We start from the raw sequence: 26792 nt of genomic DNA on the forward strand, positions 1-26792 counted from the left end.
GGCTCGGCCGGAGCGGGGCAGGGGCCGGAGCGGGGCAGGGGCCGGGGCAGGGCGGGCTTGGCCGGGGCAGCGCCATCGCTCTCCCGAGCGCCCCCTCCCGGCCGGGGCCACGCTGAGGGGGCCGGGCGGGGGTCGCCGCTCTTCCTCCCGCCCGCCGGGCGCCCTCGCCCCCCCGCCCGGGCCGTTCTCCGCCTTCTGCCGGCCGTGCCAGGCAGCCTCTCTCTCGGCCTTCACTACCGGGTCAGGCGAGGCGGGAGCGGCGAAGCAGCGCCCGCCTCGCTCCRGCACCGACACCGACACCCCTCCTCCTCCTCCCCGCGCCGCGGCCGTCCCCTCCCTCGCGCTGCCTCCCTCCCTCCTCCCTCCTCCCTCCTGCCAGTTTCTCTACAACTAGTACATCCACGCGCAGGCAGGGTCCGGCCGCCGCGGCTGCCATGGATATCAGCTAAAGCCGGGAGCAGCGGGCACAGAGGCGCTCCCCGACCCAGCTCGCAGCCCGGGGGCCGCCGGCCGGCACAGCCGCGGCCGCTGCCGCCCGCCCCGAGCCTGCCCGGAGGAGCGCGGCTGCCCCGGGGAGGGGGGCAGAGAGGGAGGGAGGGAAGAAGCACAGACTGCAGGGAGGGAGTCGGGCAGAGCATCCCCACGGCAATGTCCAAGGGCTTGAAGAAGAAAAGCCACTGGACGAGCAGAGTCCACGAGATCGTAATCGTGAGGAACCCGGAGGGACAGCTGGGCTTCGAGCTGAAGGGGGGCGCCGAGAACGGGCAGTTCCCCTACCTGGGGGAAGTGAAGCCCGGCAAGGTGGCCTATGAGGGCGGCAGCAAGTTGGTGCCGGAGGAGCTGCTGCTGGAGGTGAACGAGACCCCCGTGGCCGGGCTCACCATCAGGGATGTGCTGGCCGTGATCAAGCACTGCAAGGACCCCATCCGCCTCAAGTGCGTCAAGCAAGGTAAGGCGGGCACGGCCCCCCCTCTCTGCCCACCCCCTGGGGGCCGGGGCAGGTCTGGGGGAGCGGAGGGGGAGCAACTTTGTTGCTGCAGTTTGACTTTCCCCCTCCCCGGCGGAGCCGCCCCCTCCCCGGCGGCGGGGGGAGGATGCGAGCGGCGCTGCGCGGTACCCGCAGCCGGGCGAATTAAATGTGCGTCAGTGACAGCGCTTCGCCATGCCGGGGGGGGCCGGGCGGGGGGCGGCGGCGGCACCCCCGGCAGCCCCGCTCTCACGGGGACGGGTCCCCGACCGGCCCCGGCCCCGCCGCCCCTCGGGCTGMTGCTGCCGCTGCCGCTGGCGSTGCCGGGGGGCCGGAGCAGCAGCCGGGGTCGGCTCAGAGAGGAGCTTGCCCTTGGCTTCGCCTCGCTCCGGGCGCCTTGGCGTGGGGACAGGGGCTGCCGCCGCCCGCCGGGTCCCTGGTGGCGCCCAGGGTGGCTTTAGCATCTCTTAAGTGTCATTAGCGGAAAAGTCATTCATTTGATCCCTGGTGAAAACGATCGCTAATCCCAGGGAACGGGGAGCTCAGAGCGAGTGGGAGGACAGGCAGAAAGAAACTTTTGGGAGAGAACGGTATAGTGTTGCCTCGCCTCTGTTTCTCTTATTTATTTTGAGATTCTATAATAGATGAATGCGTTTCCAGGAAAGTCAGTAGAGAAGAGACGCCACAGATGCTGTTTACTTGTTTGTTTCTGTCCTTTTGAAACTATGCTGAGTTGAGCTGCCTGCAGCTGAACGCCTGTGAGGAGGTTTGTTGGGGTTTTGCTACCCCAGCAGCATTTCTGGAGCACAGGAGCTGCTCTGGGGTCCGAGTCTGTAGGTGCTCCTTGGCTATGGGTGGTGCAGCGGCTGTGGGCGTATCGCTGAAGTACGCATTCCAGCCGGGCAGTGAGCCCAGCCATTGAAAACTTGGGAATTTCTGCGGTGGGAAGTTTTTAGATACCATGCATCAGAGGCGCTTGTGCTCTGCATCTGTAGCCATCAGCCTGTGCTCAGAGGACACAGAGGAGAATCTCTGACATTGGGTATCATTTGGCAATTTTGCTTCCTCTTTGTAATTGATGGTTTGTTGTTTAAAGTATAATTTGTGATACTTCTGAATGCTTGAAGAATATGACAATTATTAGTTTATCCAGACATGACAGAACCAGTAGAAAGAATCTGATTTCCACTCAGGCCTTCAGAATGTACTTTATGATATATATTCAGTTATCTACATGAGGTCAAGCCTCTAAATACAGATATGATCTGGCATTTTTTTATTTGCCCTTATGGGTAAGTTGTGCAATATGCTGTTGATCATATCTTGACTGTCAGGCTATGCCGGGAGACACAACAGTTCATGTGATAAGTGAAGATTAAAAACCAGTATAATGGATTTTGTCTTGGCAATACAGACATCTCTGGGCACCTGAACTCCAGGAATCCTGCTTTCCTCTTTTTATTAATAATTTTATTAATTTATGAGGGATCATCTCATCTCACAGTATGAGCATCTTACTGTGATGGGATTCAGAAAGAAGCAGCAGTTAAACTGTCAAGAAGGGTAGGCTGTTTGTAATCCAATTTTTAATTTTTTTTTTAGAAGTCTTATAGATTCTTTACAACAAGGCAAATACAAGGTTACTTTGAGTTGCTGTGTGAAACAGTCTCTGTTCCATCTCTTCAGTGTTTTTCTAATATTTTTCTTTAAGTCAAAGCAACCAGTAGTGATTCATTAATGTGTGCACTCTTAATAAATTACCTGTCATATATGAATTAGGGACATTAGTCAGGCTTTTAGTCTGGGAATTACTGCAAGTTTCTGCATGAGACATAAAAGATAAATTTTGTATTCTCACTAATTCTGTGTATCTATACCTGTATCTGTACCTGTCTGAGGAGTTTCAGTGCAGTATGTTAACTGACTACACTTTTGATGCAAGTTCTCAAAGCACTGGCCACATGACTGTTTGGAAATGACAGTTAAGCATAGATTCTTGGACTGAGAAAGACTTCCTGGCTGGAATGATCTTTCATGTGCTCCAGCATTCTTTAGGCCAAAGAGAGAGGCCTTCTGGATCCAACTTCCCATTTGAAAAAAAAAAAAAAGGTCAGTGGTTTGTGCATTTTACTACCTGACTCCTCCTTCAAGTGTGAGCCAGTGTAGTCCCTGCACCCCTCAGTGACAAAGCACAGGCAGCCACGTTACAGCAATCTTACTATTCCCTGACTGTGCTTTGCAGCAATGTGTAGGAGAGAAAAGGCTGAGCAATAAAATCTTTATATGTTTTTGTAACTTTTGTTCTCCTTTTAATTAGGAAGCACCTTTAGTGTGCTGGAACAAGGTTAATGACTCCATTATCGTTGTTTCCGCATAATTTATCAATGATATCTCTGTCAATTAGAATAGCATGACCTTGAATGCACCATGTGACTGTAGCTGCTTCTTCAGTGCTGCCTAGGAATGAAGTCAGAGAGAGAAATGTGGAGGTAGGACACGACTATTTATAATGTAATCCTTAAGAGACTGTGAGTATTTTTCTTGTTTGAAAGTTTTGACAATTCAGAGTGAAAATTCACTTGTAGATGAAATCAGGGAATGTCTAATTCAAGAATTAGCTATTTTGAAGTACAGAAAATAAAGGTGCTTTCATGATTTTTCATTATGTTGTGTTTGATAAACAGCCCCTACTCCACAATAATAAATACTTCATCATTTATCATGTTACTAGGTGAAATATTTGTTTTGAAAAGTCTGATGTAATATTGCTGTTTTATGTTAGCTAAATATCTTGAGTTATAAAAACCTCAAACACATAATGTAGGAGTTGCTGCATATCATGAGGAGGAGTAAACTTCATGAGAAACTGATTTGCAGTTCCATTACATGATTCAACATGAATTCTCCTAAGTATGATACCTAATAAATAGGGTTTTAATGCAGAAAATTATACCTGGTTTTGCATGGGGAGAAAAGACTGTAAGAATCCTTAATATTATTACTTAATTGTAATTGTAAGTGCTCACAAAGAAGTATTCCTTGGAGACTATTTCCTGTTTGGGTTTTTTTTTTTAGTTAGTTTTTTTATTGCAAGCCCCTTATTGTGCTACTGTTGGCAGAATCACAGAGAATCTCTAGAAACACATGGGGTGAAATCTTGGCCCAGATGAAATCAAAGGCAAATCTGTCCTTGACATCAGATAAAGAAGGCAGGGTTTCCTTTGCAAAGCCCCTGCTTTTTTTTTAATATATACCCTTCCAATGAGAGAATTGTGTACAATTACATTAGTTGGGTGTATTGCAAATGTGCATTCTGCTCTGTTGGGTGATGAGAAGAGCACCCACTGTTGCTTAAAGAAATACTTCTGAATTTTAAATGTGTTTGTTTTTACATGCAGAACAGTTTGGATTAAGTGCTGTCTTCTTCCCACACACGTACAGATGCGTAGTTGTAAAAGTAGCAGTGTGTTAAGGAAAGGCATCTTAATTTGGATAAGTAATCACATGGAGAAGAGTCATATGGGGAGCAATGTTGCCTCCAGTTGCAGTCTCTGTTCATCACTGCTGTCTCAGATCCACAGTAGTTCCCATCAGTGGGTGACACAGGTCAGTGCTGTGCACAGACTCACTTCTTGAAGGGTTGCAGGAACAGCCCACCTGGTTCTACTGCATAAACCAGGATCTTTGTTCTTTACATAGAGTTATAAACTAACACAGATGCCCTCAGTAGAATACCAATGAACAGTCTGAAAACATGGATTTCAGAACTCAGGAGCATTGCAGCAGATTTTGTCCTGAAGCTGCTGCTGGATGTGCCTCTTTCTCAAGGAAAATGGCTTGGTTATTTTAAATAACCAGGTGATCTGACCAACTGAGCAATTTAATTAATTTTTAGAAATATTAAGTGGTATGACTATATGGAAGTCATATAGTAATAGTCATGACTAGCACAGACACTTTATATGGACACTTTCTAATGTTTCTTATCTGACTCTAAATAGTCAGACTTCAACCCCCTTCAACCCCTAAACCCCCCTTCAACCCCCTTCTTTAGCTCCTTATGCAAGAAAGGTGTTTAGTACACATAATGTAAAGAGAAACTAAAAACCAGTTTAATTTTCTCAGTCCAATCATGTGCTTAATAGTAAGCATATGCTAGAATGTTTCACTGACTACAGATGGACTTGGGCATATTTGTAAGTGCTTTTCCAGTCAGGAAAAGGTTTGGACCCTCATTAGGATGAATACAAGAGCAGCCAAGTTTGGGCAGACTGCATGCTCCACATCCTATTCCTGGTAGCCGTGGCTGTGGTTTCCCAGCAAAGACTAAAAGGACAGGATGGTGCTGTCCCAGCACCCACTGATTTGTGGCTAAGGGATTTAATAACTTTATAGTGTTATTTTGTAATGGGTTCATCCATAAGCTTTGTAATTAAAATCTGGCTTAACTTTTTTGCATTTCTTTAAAAGTCTGTGATAAGCCTTTTGACAGAGAAATACAGGAACACTGTGGTTTTCTTAAGTTTTGCCTGCACACGTAAATACTGTGTCTGCTAGTTAAAATGTTACTATTTTATTACAGACTTTTTAATACACATATTCCTATAGTCTCTTGGTGATTTTTTTTTTGTTCCTGGACATCACTATATACTGTCTTCCAAGATGGGAATGTTGGATATAATTATCTTCACAAGAAGAGCAATATTTTGCAACAGAAAATGGCATGATTTTCCAGAACAAAAAAAAAATCACAAGGGTCTTGCAAAAAACAGACCCAAAGAACCTGAAAACGTGTGTGGTTGTACTTTTCTCTATGACTTTTGCATAGATAGTATTTGAAAATAGGCTGTACTTCAGACTTACTCCTTTTCCTAATTTGGTCTCCTTAGGATTTTACTAACTCCTGAAATTAAATTCAGGGTTCTTTTTTTTACCATTACTTTATGTTATTCTTATGCTTGTCCATCTTAATTTAAAGACCATTGAAGCTGACTTCTGACTCATGTAGCTTGTGATTTATTCTTCAGCTCCTCCAGAGAGCTTGTGATTGTTCATGTCAGGGACTCTGTGTTCACTGGCAGTAGAATTATATTCATCAGTCTTTTTCCTTCCCTGAGAATTACAAATGTGCCATTAAAGGATGGAGCCATAACTTTGTTAGTGCATCATTTCCTTAAGAAATTGAATAATTGAGAGTGCTCTGCTTAGTTCTGTTTAGTTGCATAAGGTAAAGTTAATTTCACAATAACACTTGTCCATCTGTTGATGTTGTTGGCATCAAAGGAAAGTACTGGTGTGAGGGGGTAGAACTGTGTCTGATTTCCTTTATAACCTCACCTACATTAATTCTGCATTTCATGAAAGATATGGATTCTGAGCTTTTGCTTTCAGTGTTCTTGATTTTCTCCTTGCTCCTTGTAGATGAGGAGCTCCTTTCATGACATGAAAGATTCTATAAATTATTCATCTACATATTTTGTGTACAAGAAGTGGTGTATACATGGAAAAAAGCACGCCTTCATAAGGGATTTATGGGAGGAGGTGGTCACGACTGTGATTTAGAAAGGGTGATGGAAAGTGCTGCAGTAGTTGTAGAAGCAGATTTTTCTTTTTCTTCTCTTCCTCATGGTGTTATAAACAAAAAAAAAAAAGCTTTTTTTTTTTTAATGGGGACCATCAAGGCAAAGGTCAAAGAACGTAGTGATATTGCCTGTTTTAACATTCTGGAAGTAATTTTCTTTTCTATGTACACAAGTGTTTATAAATATAAGAATATACATATCCATTTCTATAATGTTGGGTTTTTTTGCGACTGGTAGGAATGTTTATCTGTAGGTTGAGATTGTGTAAGATTTTGTATAGTACTGCTATACAAGTATTGCTGCAGTACTATTCTAGTATACTTTTCATTCAAGTTTTGATGCAAATATATATATGATAGTTACAATGAACCTGTTTACTCTGGTGGCCAAGCAATGTACAGCCATGTACAGAATGGCAGAGGATTCTGCAGCAGGAAATAAAATAATCATAAACTTTAAAATAAGAATGACTAGGTGCCCTATCCAAGTAGGTGCAGTCTAGAGCAGAGAGTTGGAAGATATTGATTTCAGTAGCAAAGTGCCTGTCATTGGGTTTTGTTGCTGAATGCTGTTGCAATACTGGCCTTAGGTGAATTTTCTAAAACCACAGGGGCTATGATCCCAACAGTATCTCTTCAGCACACCTGGTTTGTTACAGATGAACTTTTTTTCAACCTCACAGAAATCTATCCAGTAAGAAGGTGTCATAGTTTTCTGGCCATTTGTTTAGCTTTCTAACCGTAGGCTGAAACTCCCCAAAGGAAAATGGAATGGCGGGGAGAAGTAAGAGAAAAGAAAGATACTTAAGGGCTTTAACAAAAATTATTTAGCATTCCTAAACTGGACAAAAATCCGTGTTGGTAAATGATTGTAGAAACAATATTTGTTGTTTGAATGTTCTTTTAATATTAACCTAAAATCTCTCATTTATTCAAACCTGCTATCCACAATTTGGAGTCTTTACTAGAAGCTGAGCTGAAAGAAAGCTGTTTGTGTGTATCTGCCTTGTATTTATCTTTTTTACATTATTCCTGAACTCTTAGTCAAAACCTGCAGATTGCTAGAATCCAGAAAGCTTAATCAAAAGGTAGCTTGCTGTCAACACAGCACTACCAGGTGTCTTCTCATTCATACATACATTATGATTAGTAATATATGAATAATCTGTTTCACTCTGCTTATCAGCTTCAGACATTTCTCCTGGATGTCTTTGATTATTTCCACAATGCATGAATTTGAGACGAAGGAAAGCAAGACAAGGAACAAAACCGAAAAAGTAAAATTGTGTGAAAGTCCTAGGAAAAGAAATTAGAGATTATTAAAGTACAACATTACTGGTTTTAGAATTTACGTGTTTTGTTGCATTCAAAAGAGATGTACAGCCCTGTGCCTCCAGCACAGAAAAAAATCAGCACAGGGAACATGCGTTTCCTAGATCTGTCTTAGTTTCTCGAAACGTGTTGAAGTCATAGAATCATTTAGTTTGCAAAAGACCTTTAAGGTCATTGACTCCAACCATTAACCCAGCACTGCCAAGTCCACCATTAAATTGTCTCCCTGAGTGCCAGATTTCCAGGGTTGGGTGGCTCAACCACTTCCCTGGGAAACTTGTTTCAATGTTTGACAAAGCTTTCAAGGAAAAAAAAAATTTCCTAATATCCAATCTAAACCTCCCTTGTGCAATTTGAGGCCATTTCTTCTTGTCCTATTACATATTACTTGGGAGAAGAGGCCGACCCCCACCCGCCTGCAACCCCCTTTCAGGCAGTTGTAGAGTGTGTAGAGGTCTCCCCTGAGGCTCTTTTCCTCCAGGCTGAACACCCCCAGCTCCCTCAGCTGCCCCTCATCAGACCTGTGCTCCAGACCTTTCCACAACTCTCTTGCCCTACTCTGGACACGCTCCAGCCCCTCAATGTTTTTCTTGTAGTGAGGGGCCCAGAACTGAAAACACGAGATCTTTGATAAAGATATTAAGCAGGCCTGGCCACAATACTGAGCCCTGAAAAGCCCCACTGCTGACTGACCACCAGTGGGATGTAGCTCCATTTCCCCCACTCTCTAGGTCCAGCCATCCAGTCTGTTTCATACGCAGTGAAGGTTGCACCAGTCCAAGATAGGACCAACTGTTTTCTCCAGAAGAATGCTGGTCTAAATCTGTCCCTCTAAAATACACAGATTTAACTAATTTCAAAGCAAGAAAATGAATTCCTGCTGCTTAGTCTGAAAGCATGAATTATTCTTAATATGTCTTTATTTCTGTCCCAAGTTCTCATGAAAGTAGGGTGAAACAATGGTGTCACCTGAGAAGTGGGGGAGCAACATATATTTTTGTAGGATGACTTTCATATGTGTGTGACATTCCTACAAAAAAAAGAGATTTACCAGGTAGTGTTTATTTATGGACAGAACTGCCTGCTGGGTCCCTTGCTGCTGTGGCAAGGGTTCCCTGGCTTTATTTCTTCATCCTTCTTCTCTGGTACCGAAACAGTCATGGTGTCATGGACTTTCAGAGGTGTGCAGGACCATGAACACCAGTCATTACGGCACTTTTCTTTTCAGACCTCTGAACTTGGGAAGCAAGGGCAACAGTTCCAGTATTCAACACCATGTGAAAACGGAATAAAAAACCAAATTTGCTTGCGTTGTATGGTTTTCAGACAAGACAAATTGGCTGTCTGCTGCCACATCCATAGATGAAGTAATGTCTTCTTATATTTTTATATAACATTTTTGCGACTCTCTTGAGCCATCCTTGGTTCAGATCAGTGTACTTCATGGAGATCCCCCTTTTCTCCTTTTAAACCATGGAGCCCTATCTGCCACCAATATCCTTCATTCTTGCCTGGCCCATGTTTTGTGCTACTGGAACACCTTCCTGCATCCCTGGAATTTATCTTGAACCTTTCAAGTAGCATATCTTTCCGGTCTGACATTGGCACCAGCTAGTTTATTTTGCCAGTAAGATATTTCTACCCTCTGTGCTTGAGTTCACTTCAGAAAGCGTACAGAAACTTGTTTTGATGCAGAATTCTGGCATTTCATGATTCCAGGTCATGCCTGTTGTGATGGGAGAAAGCCTGGTGTAACAATCTCCCATTGTTCCTGGTTTGGGAGATACGTGACACAGCCTTGACAACATATGGTTGTCTCTATAGCCAGTGATGGCAGTGATTTCATTGAATTATCCAAAATTAATAAATTGTTCACAGAGTTCCCAGATTACCACTCTGGGGCCCAGAGCTTTCCTCTGAAGTCTGTTAGGTCAGACACTGGGGACAAAATTGAGATCACTCACTCTCTGCAGAATCATAGTGTGTTTGTTTGTTTGTAAAAACTCGGAAGAAATATTGTGTCCTCAGTATGCAGGAAAAAAAGGGAGAAAACACTAGAAATGTGTTTCATCATTATGGATAGTGCTCATAGAGTCACTATACATAGCAGAACAATTGGAAAATAATGGTAGAGTATAATAAGCAAAATCTTCTACACTGTGCTAGCAAGTACATTGTGTAGCTGTGTTAATGTAACATTAGTATTCCAGAGTGGAAATCCTTCCTGCAAACAGGGACAAGTCATCTTTTATTACTTATCTATTTGATGGTAGCTCTTTATCTCACACTGTCCTTCCATTTGTCAAAATGAAATGTACAATATGATTTTTTAAATTGCCCATTTTAAGGTTCTCTTTGTATATAAAATACAATCTTCCAGCTTTCCTTCCTTCATTGCAATAATGAATTAATCTGCATATTTCTGATAAAATGTTGCCATTTCATAAAGCAACACCTAACCTGTCCTACAGAAGCTGACAGAAAACTAAATTGGGGCATCAGTGTCATTCCAGGACATCCATTTCACATAAAAGTTTTTATAACACACACTTTTTTCTGCTTAGACTAAAACTGAAGAATGGTCCTATTTGTACCCCATATGAGTTATACTGAATAGTTTCTATCATGTTACATTCACAAAAGCTGGTTCTTTAACTAGTCTAAAGTAGAACGGCTGTGTTAGTTTCTGTTACTTCCTTACTAAGTCTTTCTTTGTGCTAAATCTGCATTAATAAATGTCACATAAGCCTCTTGCATGCTTCCAAAATGGTATGTTAGTATAAGCAAGTGTTAATCCCATTATATTTTGATTCTCCATCCTTGGTCTTTTTTTAAAGGAACAGTGTTTTATATTTTAAAGTGTTGCAGAGTCCTGTTGCAAGCTTTAAAAGCTAATAGAGCATGTAGGTGCTCTTAGCATGGAAATGAAATTCTTGTGAAGTGGAAAGGGGAGCAGCTGCTGAACTCTTGTATCAGATGATGGAGGAGGTGGACACTTCTTCAGGTTAAAAAGTTGAGTGCTTTGGTTAGACAAAGTGTAATTACCCCCCAAATTCCCTGTTCAGCCACTGCACTACTCATTTTCAAAACTCTCCTTGAAGCTCAGGTCCATTGGGATGCCTATTCTGCACTTGATGATACTGGTGGAGTGCTCTGACCACTCTTCATTTTTATGTATGTATATATATTATAGTCTTTGTTTTTACTTGTGTTTCTGACTTTCCTTTCCATGTGGGTTTCTTATATCTTTCTGTTGTTTCATCCATGAAATCTAAAAACTCCTGGTGAGAGAAACTGCCTTTTTGTTGTAGCAACTAGCATGACAATTTCAAGTTGAGAGTCTCTCGTTTCTATGGCAATGTAAGGAAGTATTCACACTAAGTTCAGAGTCTAACATAATGACTTTCTTGAAAATAGGTGTTGGAAATATTCTGTATCATTTTAACTAGGATCTGTAACTCAAATTATTCATGTTTCAGTCTTGTTGATATAAGTTGAAAAGTGGATAAAAGTTGAGCAATATTTTTAGCTTTAAGAGAATATAGTAGTTTTTGCTAATGTGGAGCTTCTACTATTGGTAGTGCTGGTCTGTTGTCTCATGCTTTTTCTATTATAGCTACTGCTAAGCCTACTCAAAAAATCTTTGTTATACTGTGTACAGAGAATACGTTTCCTAAAGAATTTGGCTTTTCATTTTATCTGCTTGGTTACATGTAGAAGCAATTTCTGCCCTGTAAACTTCTAGAAGAATTACTGGAATTTCTGATAAGCCAGTAAAAAGAGCTTTTTCCACATTCACTCTGTTTGGTCATTTTCCAGTAAAAATAGCATAAAACGATTCAGTAAAAGAATCCATCACAGTACTGGAGGATTTGTTAAGAAAAAAAAGTAAAACCAAGATGTTGGGTTTGCATAATTAAAATTAAAATTCGATAATTGAAATATCAATTAAAAGGTCTTCTGGATTCATATTTGTGTTGAGTTTTTACGTTAAGCCTGTGACACTTAAGTACTAAAATAGTCTTCAGAACAGATGAACCCATAAAACTCAAAAATGCCACTTTTAAATATGTGTGAAATATTGTATGGGTTTGTGTACAGTTAATCTGACTTGCAGAAGAATAACATCTGCTTTGCCATGATAGGAATTCACGTCTGTGCCTTTGCCTTAAGCTTAGTCAAATCAGTGTTTCAGAGTGTAAAAGTCAGAGAAGTTGAAGAGATTTTTTTTTTTTTGTATGTGATTAGAGCAGTACCAGTTCTAGGAAAGCAGTAAATCCAACTGGGACCCAAATAGTGTTCTTTTGGGTCAATATTAAGAAGATTTCTGGTAAGTAGTAAGCAACTTTATCACCAATTGCTTTAGGAACAGGTTGCAGTGAGCTGCAGAATACCTCCCTCTGTATCTGTGCATTGCTGGCCAGCTTGTGAGGAGGCTGCTGCTGGGAAAGAGATTTGCAGCTAGGACATTAAAACAGAAATCTTCACTTTTATCCCTTTAGACACTAATATTGCCCTTGTTATTAGACCATCTGAATAACTTCCAGATTCTAAAAAGCATGTACAAAAAGAACTTACTCAGAGTCCCCTGACAGGCAGTTATCCTTGATGTCCTCAGCTACCTCTGTGAATTTCAGTGTGAGGAGGGAAGCTGAGACTGTGTAAAGCTTCCTTCCCTCTTTGGTCTCCTGACCTAGGTTATGAGATAGAGTTCTTAAAAATCCTTGGGAAATTGCTGAGTTTCACAATCATAATGATTGTATTTTCTTCCTCTGTGCTGTCTTTTTATGATTTTGTTTGTTTCTCTCTTTTTTTTTTTTTTTTTTTTTTTTTTTTTTTTTTTTTTTTTTTTTTTTTTTTTTTTTTTTTTTTTTTTTTTTTTNTTTAATGTTATTTAAAGCCTGTCTAGCTTTTTAAGAAGAAAGGGTCTTTCTAAATATGTATGATTTACCCATAGAACTGGTACTGTATTTCCCCAATGTAATTGCTTCATTTTGTAAAGAATTAAAGGAAAAAACTAATCTCTTACAACACGAATGTTGTTATTAGCCTATCACGCCAACTGAAATGAGATCCCATGGTGACAGGTACTACAAGCTGGCAGTGAAAAACAGTTGCTGCCCCAAAGGGTTTGTAAAGGCTAATTAGACACAGAGGATAGGTAGCAAGAGACAGAACCGCACGGTGGTGAAATGACTTGCCAAAAATCTCAAGCCAATCAATAACAGAGTGGAGAACACTGCAATGTAATTTAAAAGTCTATGCAAGCACTACCGCGTCCAAGTAAAGGCACACAAACCACAAAAAAAAACCCTCTCCTCTTCAATGAGGGTTTCTATTGATTGCTAGAGGAAAACATTTTTGTAGGCATTTATTTTATATTCCATGACAAATCCCATGAAGAGCAGAAGCTTTGTTAATAACACAGGAGCACAAGCATGCGAACGTATCTGCAGATGAGAGAGGGTGATTGAGTGTTTTCTCCTAAAATGAAATTCTTTACAGAAATGTATTGGAAGTGGTAAAATGTAGGAAACCAAAGTAATATACATTTATATATTTTAATGAGGTATTTATGTTTGTTTGCATTGATAATCGGACAAGTAGGTGCATCAGTCACACTTATGAGACATTTGTTAAAGTTCTTTTGGCTTGATGAAGCAATTAACTTTGACAAGTAACAAATTGTAAGTAATTTGTGTGGGGGTTTTTTAGGGGTGTTTTTGCCTCCACCCAATGCCTTTGTCTTTTTGTTTTAAAACCTTTTGAAAATAGATGAAGTCCTAAAAAAATGTTAGCATAGGCAAAGTTGGGTTTGCTGAGGGTCACGTGCAAAGTACTAGTTAAGAACCCAGTGGGCACCTCTAACTTTTCACAGTGATGGGGGACTTCAGATTTCCTTCCCTGGTTAGTAGCTCCTTTGAGAGGAGCTCTCAAGGAGGTGTTGCCACCTTTTGATCCAAGATGGGTGGGGTTACTGGCACAATCTTAGATTTAGCCCAGTTTGACATCCCACCAAATTAATGAGGAATTTTGGAGAAGTGAGCCTGTCCTGATATTATGAGGACACCTGGTAATCCCAGGCAAGACTCCATTGTTGCTGTGTCAGCTGAGGTTACACCAAAGGTTTGCTTTGTGACTCTGTACTTCTGTACCTCTGTGAAGAGCTGTTGGTGCTTCTTTGTGCATTCTCCTCTTTGGCATTAGTTTCTCACTTCTCACTGAAAACTCTTTTCTCCCACTCCCCTTGGAGAGGCTGGTACAAAGGAATGTGTTGCTGCTCTGCTGGAGAAGGTTTCACTATGTAGAAGGTCTCTCTGTTCTCTTTGAGTGCCTGGGCCGGTGTGCAGTTAAAGCAGCGATCACTGAGAGGTCAGGGTAGGATTTTGCCTTGCACAAGGAAGGCAACTTAAGTCTTGCTGAATCCACCCTTTGTTTTCAGGAGAAAGGAGTTGCATAATATTAAGACGACATCTAGCAGGGGTTCTGCAATCCTTGTTTTAATCCCCTTCTATGTACCACAGTACTTCTAGATCCTTTAATTAGATCTGGCACAAGGTCTGTTGGAGCACTCATGTCCTTTGGACCACCGTGCAGTCCTGTTCAATGTGAAGCACCCATCATTACACAGTGAGTCTCACAGGACTTTGGTTCTGAAGCTGATGATGAGCACAGTTGCCTTTTTAGCATTACTAATTCATCAGGGCTTTTTCCAGGTGCAGTGACTGGTAGGTCTGAGGACAGAGGAAACCCTGAAAAGCTGATGTCTCCAGCAAGGGCAGCTGGTTCACAGTGTATGATGAAACTGCTCAACAATTTGAGCAGCTGCAGGTGCACAAAATGTGTAATGTTCTGCGTGGCCAATATCACCAGGGAATACGTGAGATGAGCTTGAGAATAGGTGAGCTGAGACTTTGGCTCAGGCAGCAGATTTAACAGTCCATACTCCTGTAAAGCAAAGGTCCAATCAGAACTTGATGGATAGCACTGGCATCATTCCCCTCCTGGACCGGGTGTCCTGAATTCAGCCAGTGATCAGACTGTTCAGGCATGCCAGGTATCCTCGTAGCAGAAGTTAAAAACATCTGTGTTTGGAGGGTGCTGGGTTATTCTGCACTCCTGAATACTGACTTTTTTTCTTATGCCTCTGTGTGTTTCTCACTCTTGTCAGAAGGATGGGATTGCTGAAGCTGCAGAGTGCTGGGCCCAACCACATTCCACAATAGATGACTGAGTAGTGCATAGCTGTCTGGGTGATAGGGAGTCTGAGCTTGCCCTCTGGGAATGTTGTGTGGGGCGCCATAAAGCTGTCACCAAAGACACACAAGCAAGCAGGTGACCTGGATGGGCTCCAACCTGACTCTCAGACTGTCCTGTGGAGCAGGTCTGTACAATAATCTCCTTGGTGTGGGACTACACTTGGATATAAGTTCCTCAACTAATATTTGAAAGATTTCCTTCTTTTTCCTCCATTTTATTTTTTAAAAGCACGAAATGAAACCAAATGTCAGTGCTTCGCAATTTTTTTTTAAAGCAGAATCCTTGTTTTCTGACCAGTCTTTCTCAGCTTAGTTTTATCTTTTTAACTCAAGAGCAAGTGCTTCCTGCTGCTTTGCCTGGCCACACGTTACTCACAGTGAGAAGTGTCCTGTCCACTCAATCACCATTTGCAGCTTTCCAGTTGCTGTTTGGGAATCTTTCTAGCAAGAGATGACCCCATCACATGATGTTTATCTTCTAAGATTTGATGGATCACAGAACTAGTGTGGCATTGCTCTGAATCAAAAGTTTATGCACATGTTTATTCATGTTTTGCTTGAAAACAGTATTATGTGTCACTGCTGAGAAGCGATTTCTGATCAAATCCAGGAACAGACAGGCCTCTGTGTGTCTACAGCCTTTAAATTTTTTCCCCCTCCTCTGGCTGGTAGCTACAGGTAATTTGCCGTCTCTTGAAAATATCCTGGAGTTAGGGAGGGTGAACCTGCGGAGTAAGATTTACAGAGGAGTTTTTCAGAAGGGCAGCAGGATAGAGAAGGGGAAAAAGCTCCTAGCAAGATGTTTCACCTAGATTGTCAAGTCAAGGATCCTTCTTTATTTTTTAGGTTTTTTATACATATTTTTCTATTATGAAGAGCATATCTGCTGAACTTGCAGTAATTATTTTGTAAGTCAAATGGTTACATTTCATTATAGTGTATAAATGACTTTACAAAGATCAGATGTTTTTTTCTGACACTTTATTTCCCTTTATTACCTTAACCAGCACACTGCAAAGGCTGTGTGCTCAGCCTTTCAATTATATGTAAAATATATCTTCAGTAGTAAATGGGACCTGTAGCAGAGTGGCTTCATCTTTAACACTTAAAGGTATTTTTGCACATATGGGGTTTTGTGTAAAAACCAAATAAATCCCTGGAAAGGAATTTTTTACAAGAGCGTGTAGTGATAGGACACAGAATAAAAGCTTCAAACTGAAAGTAGGTATCTTTAGATTAGAAATTAGGAAGAAATTATTTACTGTGAGGGTGGTGAGGTGCTGGAACAGATTGCCCAGAGAAGCTGTGGATGCTCCATCCCAGGAAGTGTTCAAAGCCAGGTTGCTTTGAGCAACCTGGTCTAGTGAAAGGTGTCCCTGCCCATGGCAGGGGATTGGAACAAGTTGATCTTTGTTTTGACTAACAATAGGTTGTATAACTTCAGAGTTTAGCTTTGAGGGTTTAGAAACTGCAGATTCCTCAGAGAACATAAATTGCAGGTGTTCTGTAGCTTTCAGTGTGAGATGCATATTTCTTACAATCTCTGAGCCAAATGGAACCGCCCATGATGAGGAGCCCAGCAAGTGGCCCAGCTGGATGTGGCTGCCATCCCCAAAATGCTTCTTGAGCCTCCTGGAGCCTGCTCTCAATTCCCCTAGGAGCAGCCTATTTCCAGTGCCATCCTAGCACAAACAGTGGCTTCTGACTGCTCCAGCCCAGGGATGGTCACAACTACTTCCACCTGGGTTTTTTCATTTGTCAGCTTTGAGATCTTCCTTCAGCTCATTCTCCTTTGAAAAAGTTCATCTGTTAACAATCAGCTGGGCATTGTGTTTGCTTGCAAAACACCTGCAACAACACATAATTTCTGCTTTGCTTGTGTCAAACAAGAGAGCCAAGAATTACATGTCCATGCTGATTTATGCTATGCTGTTTGGAATTACATTGGAAATGCATGGATTTCATGTGTCCTGCTGAGCTTTGCTTTATTTTCATGCGCCAGTATCAACTATTCAGGGAAATTTCATATCAGTTTTATCAAGTTCACAGTACAGCATGGAATATTTCACATTTCCTGTATAGGAGACTTTCCAATCAACTATTTGTAGATACTGCATTTCCGTGTGGTGGAGCTGTGTTTTAAAGGTTTATAATTGAATTTCGCTTACTAAAGCTGTCTGTAAGAAATGCGTGTAATTTGTTTCTGTCTTAGAACTGTTTAGGAAACCAGGAAATTTCTGATTGTTTTTCAAAGATGATTGCAAAATATTTCTGTAATTGCTTACTATACATACAAAGAGTAATATGGCTTTCAAAGAAAAATAAAGCAAGTGGGGGGAAAGGTAGGAGTGGAAGGCACTGCTGAGTAATTCCACCCCATCCAGTTGCCTAAAATGCTACAAAGGTATGTCACTCTGCAGTGCTAATGCTACTGCATGAGAATTTCCATCTTTTCAGATGACATATCCTTCCATGGGAGTTTTCAATTGTTTTTTTAAGAAAGATAGCATCTCATGTAAGAGCTGGAAAGTTTCAGTGGGACCTGGAGATATCCTGCCTTTGGAGCCCTGGCTGTGATGTGCAGGAAGAACTGTTCTACACCTCAGCGTGGGAAGTGGAAGAGGCCTGGAGCTGGTGCCTTGACTCTGACTATGAGAGTAGAGAAGGGAAGGGAGGTTGCTCCCCCCAGCAAGACAATTCCAGGCCCTTGTGCTTATTGGAAATGATGGGAGACAAAGGGAGTTGTGCTTTTAGTTGGGCATTGTGCATGGGGCAGAAGCCAGTGCCCTTGGCAGGCTCCTCCACCGTGCTTTATAAGCCAGAACCCTGTGCGGACATCATGGAGAAAAGTCTCAATGTAACAGATCATTAGAGTTGTTTATTGTCCTTCTTTATGCAGTATAATTCAGATCAGCAGAGGAAATGAATGGGCTTGATCTAAAAAAAACCTATGTTCCTCCCAATTTTTATGAATGTGTATAACAAGAACCTTTGGAAAAGCTGCATGTTTAATGCATAAGCAGTTACGTTACAGTAGCATTAAGAATTTGATTTAAACCAACACAATAAAGGATTTCCAATAAAAGTGAAAATCTGTCTTTTCATCCAAATTTTGTTCAGCATGTTGTGTATGTAAAATATCCTCTTTTTGTGTCTGTTTTCACGCAAATGCTTTTTTCATTTTATTAGTGAAGAGGTTCATTTTTACTATACTCCATTAAAACAGATCCAGAGCAACTAACTGATCCTGTCTGAGTCCTTACTGGTATGCTGGAGCATGTTCAGCATCAATCAGATAAACACTCTTCTCAATCACACTCTTTGATCCTGTGATTTGACAGGAGTTATGTGCATATTTTCACTGTGTTTCAAAGATGTTGGCACTCTTAGCTGTTTTCACACTTCTCCCCTGTGTTTTAAATATGTGTTTTATTATATAGCTCTAACACTAGAACACTCAATACATACAGAATCATAGAAATAGTTTGGAAAAGACTGCTGAGATCACTGAATCCAGCCTTTAACTGATCACCACATTGTCAACTAGACCTCAGCACTCAGTGCCACATCCATTGGTTTATTGGATACCTCTGAGGATGATGACTACAAAGTATTATTTTGTTGCTATCATAGAATGGTTTGGGTTGGAAGCAACCCAAGAAAGATCATCTTGTTCCACCACTCCTGCCATATCTACCTGACCAGGTTGCTGAAATCTCCATTCAATCTAACTTGGAACATTTGTAGGGATGGGGCATCCACAATTGTTATGATCAACTCGTTCCAGTGTCTTCAGTCTCCCCTTACCCTCACTGTGAAGAATTTCTTCCTAATATCTAGTCTTAATCTACTCTCTTTTCTTTTGAAACCATTGCCCCTTGTCCTGTCACTACATGCCTTTGTAGTCCTTTTCCTGCTCTCTTGTAGCCCTTTAGGTATTGAAAGGTGCTTCAAGGACTCCCTGAGCCTTCTTTTCTCCAGTCTGAACACAGCATCCTGTGTGCATAAGGAGAGAGGTGCTCCAGGCCTCTGATCATCTTTGTGGCCCTTCTCTGGACTTGCTCCAGCAGGCCAATATCCTCTTCTGTTGGGGGCTCTAGAGCTGGACAAAGCACTGCAGGTGGGGTCTTACGAGAGTAGAGTAAAAGGGCAGAATTACATCCCTTGACCTGCTGCTCATGCTCCTTTTGGTGCCATGAGGGATATGTATGGTTGGCATGTTTAATGGCCTTTAATGAGAGTGGCTCAGTATTGGTAAAGATGCTCAGAACTCAGTATTGATAAAGATGCTGTCTCAAGGCGTCAACAAAAATGAACAAGTACACTAAACAAACAACCCCCCCAAATGAACAAAACCAAAATAACCAGACCCTAAGAAAAAAAGAGCAAACAGAGGGGAAATTAAGATTAAAAAATAGAGCATTCAGAAGATGATTTGTAGGCTCCATAATTTAAAACCAGCCTTAATCCATTGCAAGTGATGTGATGCTTCAAAAAAACCAGGATACAGCTTAGAGTTGTAGGCTGGGCATATCTCTGCTGCAGTTCAATAGCCCCATGGCCAGGGGAAAGGAACCAGGATGCCACTGCCGGGGGTGTCACAGCAAGCTTGGCAGGGCCAGCAGCTGCAGGGTCATCTGGGCCTTTGGTGGTGATGTCTGGATGGATAGACAAAGGATTGGAGATAGCTACAACCACTTCTTGCCATGCCGTGACAGACCAGTGCATCACTTTTTGAAGATTCTTGTAGTTACTGATATGGAGCTGTGCATGTGAAGAGTCTGTATATTGTAGTCATGACAAAAGAAGAGCAGTATATGATCTGTCACTTGATACAGCACTAAGATACAATAATGTCACTAATGTGTATGTTACCTGTTTTAAAGTGGCACATATACAGGTAGTTTCAGTGTTGTGAGGTGTTTGAAATATGCTATGGTGTAGACTTTAAGATGCTTAAGTTGAACAGGCAGTGGGCAAGCATTCACATCTGAGCTCTCTCTGATTCTCTAGAAGCCTTAAATAATGATACCTAATGGTAATAATATCATATAGATTATTAAACAAATAATTGGTCTGTTCCTCAGAAAGAGTTCTGAGGGAACTCAATTAATGGTTGTGATGCGTTTGTCTGCAATAGCAGTAAGGGTAGCATACTAATGTGACTTACAGACATGTAATTAATTGCTAATTATTCAATATTGACCTGATCTTTGAAAAGTAAACTCTGAAAGCTGAATCAGATCTTGTGTAAATAAGATGTAAATTAAATTTTTTTTTTTTTTTTTAATTTAAGGTTGTGGGTTTTTTGTTCATTTTTTTCTATGATGCACTGGCTCAAGATTCTTTCTGTATCAGTTTTGAGACAATTCTGTGATCAAATCAGTGATCCTGTTTATTATGTCTTTCTATTTTTTGGGGTTTTTTTTAGCTATGTAGAATAGGCTTTTCCCTGTAGCTGAGAAGTGTCTTCAGGGTATAATCTTCTTTTCCTTTGCCTCAAAATGATTTTACAAAACTATGGTTTTGTAAATAGTTTATTTGGATAGTCTTGAAAGAGAAATTTTTGCAAAGTAAAATAATTCATCTAAGTAAACAAATGTAAGATTTAAACAGCCTGAATTAGTTTATTTTTATTTGAGATTATTTGTAAAATTTGGGGACAAAATCTGCTGTCAGTTAACACATTGTAGATCCTGATTATATCTGCTGTGGAATTGCCCTGTGTTCATGGAAAAGATGAAAATGCAATATGCTTCACTTCATTCCTTGTAATTTGAGGTATTGGAGGTTCTCACTACTCCACTTAYAGGGGCAATATTGGATGCCAGTGAAGATAGATATTTCCTAAATTTATTTAATTTATATTTACTGTATTGAGTAAAAAGGACCAAAATATCTGGCTTGGATGCATAGCAAACTATTATCCACCGGAACATTAATTTTCAGGTACTCCATATCTGTGATTTATATTTCAGGATTTTTGTTTATAATAATGTCCAGTGTGAAAAGTTGTAATGGAAGGATTTGTTGTTCATTTTTATGGAGCTGGAAAAGCTGAGCTGTGTCTTGAAGTGAACTTTGATTCCATCCTTCTGCACAACTACAAATATCTTAACCTGTCAAATATTCATGCCATTCACGTGTAAAGCAAGAACCAATATTGTAACTTTTGGTCATCTTTAGTTTTATGTAATCTGCTGCCCACAAATCAATTGAGATGGATGGGATGAAGTCCAAATTCTCTCCCTCAGCTGAAGCTCTTAGCCAACACATAAATTATAGATTTTTTTTTTTTATTATATGATAAATTACTGTGGCAAACTGTATTCCAAAGGGATCTGTACTGCATCCCAGCTGACTTAAGAACACAAACTGCAAGTTAGGTGGCTGCATCACAGTGGCTGAAAAAGCAGTTCAGTGTAGGTGAAATATTTGCTTAAGGTTGATGTCATGATCTAGGAACAAAGCAATGATGTGTAAATTTTTTTTTGTGTTCTGAGCAAAATTCAAACTTTCTTGTCAGATTTGGATTTTAAAAATCCTTCATCAGCTGTGATGCAGATAAATAGGCACATTTTTCCAAATGGCTGTATAAACCTTGAGATAATTTTTGTAATTTAATTATAAATTTCTGATATGAGAGCTTTCTTATAAGTTCTAATACAAAGTTTAGCAGTAATAAGAAGCTACTACAATTTAATCTGTAGGGTAGTTAAAATCAGTATCAGGTTTACCTTGTGTGAAAGACAAGAAATTTCATTAATAAATGAAAGAGTAAAGTATATGATAATAAACACTTTTTCCTAATCTAATTTATCACAGGCCACTGGAAACTGAATATTGTTTTCCTGTACAATCCTACTTGAGATTCACCTGAAAATCAGGAGTATTTTGCAAATTTTTAAAAATTGCTTTAATAATTTGTCTTTATAAAATGTTGAGCATTTCTAGCTTGTATTCATTGTAGATGTATGGATGGTTGACTTTCTGGATACTAAGCTCTGGTATCAGAGATCTAAATGTATTTTTGCTGAAGCTGAGGTGGAATGGTTTTTCATAGCTTCTCTGAATCATCGTTAATCTCCCTAGGAAATATGACTATGTAACGATTTTTTGAAAATCGTATTACAATTTTGGGTAGCACAGACCATAGGAAATTTAAAAAAAAAAAAAAAAAAAAGTTTTGAGGTAGAATATTCATTGCTGGAATACTAGAGTGTATAAGCCCAGAGAAAAACATGCCAAGACTGGGATTTCAAGAGGACACAAGGGAGCAGGAAATCACTGAAATAGAATAGCCCTTGTGAAAGTTCCTCTAAGAGAGTAAGGTTGCAATACAGTGTTGGTTTCCTCAAATGATTTTATGGTATTGGGGAAGCTTAGGGAGCTGTGGAACTGTCGCACGTGGATGATCACTGGGGATTGAGGCCAAAGCTCGTTCTATGCTGATAACACATGGAACTTAACCTCAGTCAATATTGCAGCTGTCTTTTCTCCAGAATTCCTGTGTACGAAATAAAACTGGTAGGGTTATTAGTGAGTCTGGCTTCTGCTGTCCTGTAGTGCATGATTTAGTTCAGTAATTTGTTTAAAAGAGCCATTTGATCATTTTAGCCATTGATTGCATTTGGTGCTGTCTAATTCCACTCAGTAATATACAGGTCTTTATTTCCTCAGAGTACATTATTCAAGGGGAGGAAACATATCTTACACCTTCATTGTATTCACATAGAAAATAGGAGTCAGTATTTACAGAAAGGGGAAAGGAGGTAGCCATACACCTTGAAGATGATTATTGATTATCTTTTTAATCTGTGTGGAAGAGACAAGTAACTGGATGGTGGGAAAAGGAAGTGAGCATTTCTGCTGGTTTGGTTTTTGTTTTCTATTGGCTTTTCATACCAATAGAAAATTTTTATTCCCAATAAATAATTGAGTGACTGTGGTGGATTCAAGTGTTTTAGCTCTTGATAAAATGCACTGATTGTCCCAGGCTAAATAACTCCTGAGAAGTGGTAACTTGGAAGGTACCTGTAATGCCACACTAACAGAGCAGCACTATGAATTTCTTCATACCAAGAGCACAACAGCTCACCACCTTCTAGGAGGGTCACCTGGTGCCTTTCATGGTGTGGATGCTGTTCTGTGGGCATTGTGACTGAAATAGAAAGTGAACATTTTGGGTAGATCACTAGCTAGAAGTGTTTGTGTCAGATCTTCATAGTGCTCAGGATGGGAGGTCTGAGGAGCCCTGGGCTGCGTCTGTTGAGTGAATGGTGTCACTGAGGTGGATCTGGTCTACCCGGCAGTAACTCCTAACAGCTTTAATAACACGTGTTCAGTAAGATTATTCTTTCTATCTCCTGCAGCCTTCATGCAGAATTTCTCTATCTCCCAGTTGCCATATTAGTTCAAAAACTGTGTGGATGTATTGTAAAAGAGCAGATTACTGGTGTATATGATAAGTTTGAGAGGTATCAGCAACAGTTGGCATGTAAATTTATGGCAATTTGCAGTAACTCGCACTGCTTAGCACTGTAGGCTGCATTTCACCACCTGATACAGAAAGATAGGTTTGGGTTTTTTAAGAATTCTGTATTGTATTTCTGGAATGACTAGGAGTAGTCTGTGAAAGTGAAATATGTAAAAGTTGTCATCACAACCCAAAGAGTCGTTTTATGTTTCAGTATCTGCATCCTTTTCTAGGAGTGGGGACCAAAAAAAAGCTTAAATTAGCTAAATCTGGTTTTATTATCTGGTGGAGGGAAGAACAAAATTATGTTCTTAGTAGCAAAATAAGATTCTTCAATATGTTGTTTTCTCTGTGTAGTTTAACGCTGTTTGTAGTTTAACCAGTCTGATCCGCACTGTAAGATTCTTTCTTTTGTTTGGTCATTGCTGGTTCCTCATAAGCTCTGCGTGCATTGGTATTCACTGAAACAATGTAAAAGTAGTGGAGGAGAAAAGTAAAATTACCGTGTTAACTGCAAGAAATAAGTTGCTTGGTTTTAATACATAAGAATAAATTAGGGAAGTAATGTGAAAGGTATGTCAGAATTCAAATTATCTGCATTTATGACTCCATGGTGAAATTTTGCAAGAAATCAAAATTTCATCTACAGAATTGTTGCCCAGAATTCTCTTTAACTTTGACAATCACCAAATTATTTGAGTTTAAAAAATTCAAATGAATTCTAAAGGGCATTTTCTAAAAAGTGTATTTCAAGTGAGTTTCAGCAATGAGAACACAGAAGCAGAGACTGAATTTATGTCTGACTGAATTTATTAATTTTTTACTGGATAGTAAAAATCCCTTTCTCTCTACTCCTGTCTGCCCACTGAGGATAAAATTTGCCTCATTGCATGTTGATTCACATGTTGAGAAAATCTTTCGTACAAAAGAAAAGCAGATTTGGTCTCTTGTTTGTGATGTGCTCAGAATCATGTGACTTAATCACTTCGGGTAATAACTGGAACAGATAATCTCCTTGGAGCTTAAGGAAGTGTTCCAAAATCAGGGTATGATCTTGCAGTCCTCAATTACTTGATTACTTGACCAAGACCATCAGCTGTGTTTTTAAAAATTGGTGTTGAAAGGTATAAAAGTAACTAGTGGGGTTTTCAAGTGATTGAGGAACTTGAGAAAACTTGACTTGCCAGCTAGGTCTTTATACATTCACAGGACATGCCTTTGTATTTTAAGTCTGAGATTATGAATGGGAATTATTCTAGCCTAAATATGTTCTTGATTAAATGTCAGAATGTAGATCAACCAGTTTTAATTCCTAAATGCTTTAAAGAAAAGTGAAGTGGACCTCCTCTTTAAAAAGCAGAGGGGATCTTTTCTTGTGGATCAGTGGTTTAACCAGATGTCCTCTTCTGTTACTCAGCCAACTTCCAGCTTTTTGGTTTGTTGGTTGGAGCAGCCCTACCCCCTAAAGAGGACTGATAAGGCAGGGGGAGGTTGTGTTTTTGCTTCCCTACCTGCTAAAGAGGATACCAGTTTTCTGTTTTGAAGAATTGTTGTAGCAGTTGGTAGTAGCTGTGATATTCAGGAGCTCACCAACCCCAGATGGGCAGTGGCCCTTCACGGTGCCTTCCTCCCTGCAAACACCTTTGAACAACAGACCAGGGGCACAGGGAGTGGGTTTGGGCTTTGTGGTTTCTCCGTCTCTGCACACATTCGTCAGACCATAAATCCACCTCAGTTCTTTAGCTCATTAACATTCTTCTGGCCTATTCTTCCAAGTGCTGTGTCCCACCATCTTTAGAGAGGCCATCTCTGTAACGCTGTATGCAAGGCTTTTGTGCCATTCGCTGTATGCAAAACTTTTGTGACATTTGCAGAAGTGGGAAAATTTTTGGAAATGCATTCTTAAACTTGGGAATGGGTTGTGGAAAATAGTTCTGTTGAGATCAAAAGCACACAGGCTACTGAAGAGAATGGTGCTTCATGGATGTTGAGCCTCTGTGAGGAAGAAAAGTTGATAGTGACAGGTAGTTGTGGGCTTTTTCTGTAGGTAAGCTGGATTTTAATTTTCTTTTTTTTATCATTTGTGGTCGAAATATCTGAAACTGTTTGAAGATAACTCCTAATCTAATTATTTCAGAATCTTAATGCCTGAACATAAATTAAAAAATCTATACCGGATTTTTCCTTGCTTAGGCTTCTTAACAGCTTATGTTTGAAGAATGATTTAAGCATCTCAGTTCTAGAATGGAATACCAATAACCAGTTCAGACTGAAGAATGGTGTTTTTACTGTCTTTTAGTGAACAGCAGCATAGAAATCAAAGCACCTGTGCCATCTTCCCCATAGGAGCATGTGCAACCACTAAGCAGTAGTTTGCATACTAAAATATATTTTGCCCAAAGTGGGTGAACAATTTTGTAGGTTGCCTCCATACATATTTATATGAGTGAATGAATTATTAGAGTGTCTTCCTTCTCCTTGCACCTCATAGTTGAAATTTATTCCTATATGATCAGGTATCCCTTACACTCTGACATTTAACTGCTAAGTCACTTTCCCAGAGGATAATTTAGTTATTCTTTTTATCTGTTTATTTATAAAACTAGTAAAGAAAGGTGTTTTACATAAGGGAAAAGGAGGTTTTGGCTGCAGGGAGGAAATAAGGAGCCTAAGAGAACAGCCAGAAACCCTGCAGGCAAAGAGGATGGTCTGTTTCATGGTGCTGTTACATCCTTCAGGGGTACATCAATACTATATTATGTCGGAAACAACCCCTGCAGTTTCCCAGCCAGAGTGTCTTGTGAAGTCTCTGAGTCAGCACATAATGGAGACAAATTTGGGATTTGAGAGAGTCCTTAAAAGAGACTTTATTCTTTTCTTTAAATCGACATAAAAAACAAACAAAGCTTCCTAAAACCACTTTCTTGGTCTTTCTATATTTACTTCCTTTTGTTCTTATTCAAGAGTTATTTTTGTAACACTTCTTTTCAGTCTGGTCTGTTTAGGTTTTTATACCATTCTTATCACTATTGTTTCTGAGTGCATTTGAATACTATATAAAATGACACGACAAACATCTGTCACATGTTGCTCTTTCATCCTCTCCCCAGGGAAAAGCCATGCCTGCAGTGCTGTATTTTTGTAAGACCTTTGTTTTTGTTTTGTTTTTTTTTTTTT

The 26792-nt window shown here is 40.4% G+C and overlaps 1 protein-coding gene across 2 annotated transcripts in view; it reads left to right on the plus strand.

The window, feature by feature from the left end:
* Window positions 1-611: 611 nt before the first annotated feature.
* The window catches only part of MAGI2 (membrane associated guanylate kinase, WW and PDZ domain containing 2), a 691018-nt gene continuing 664837 nt past the window's right edge, over window positions 612-26792 (plus strand). For both annotated transcript variants that reach the window (XM_057364469.1, XM_057364467.1), the window contains exon 1: window positions 612-949. In XM_057364469.1, the coding sequence (XP_057220452.1) occupies window positions 649-949 (301 nt within the window). In that variant the 5' untranslated portion in view covers window positions 612-648. The remainder of the gene's footprint in view (window positions 950-26792) is intronic.

The sequence above is a fragment of the Malurus melanocephalus genome, unplaced genomic scaffold (assembly GCF_030028575.1).
Source record: "Malurus melanocephalus ecotype Western Australia unplaced genomic scaffold, MMel_1.1 scaffold_39, whole genome shotgun sequence".
Classification (NCBI taxonomy): Eukaryota; Metazoa; Chordata; class Aves; order Passeriformes; family Maluridae; genus Malurus; species Malurus melanocephalus.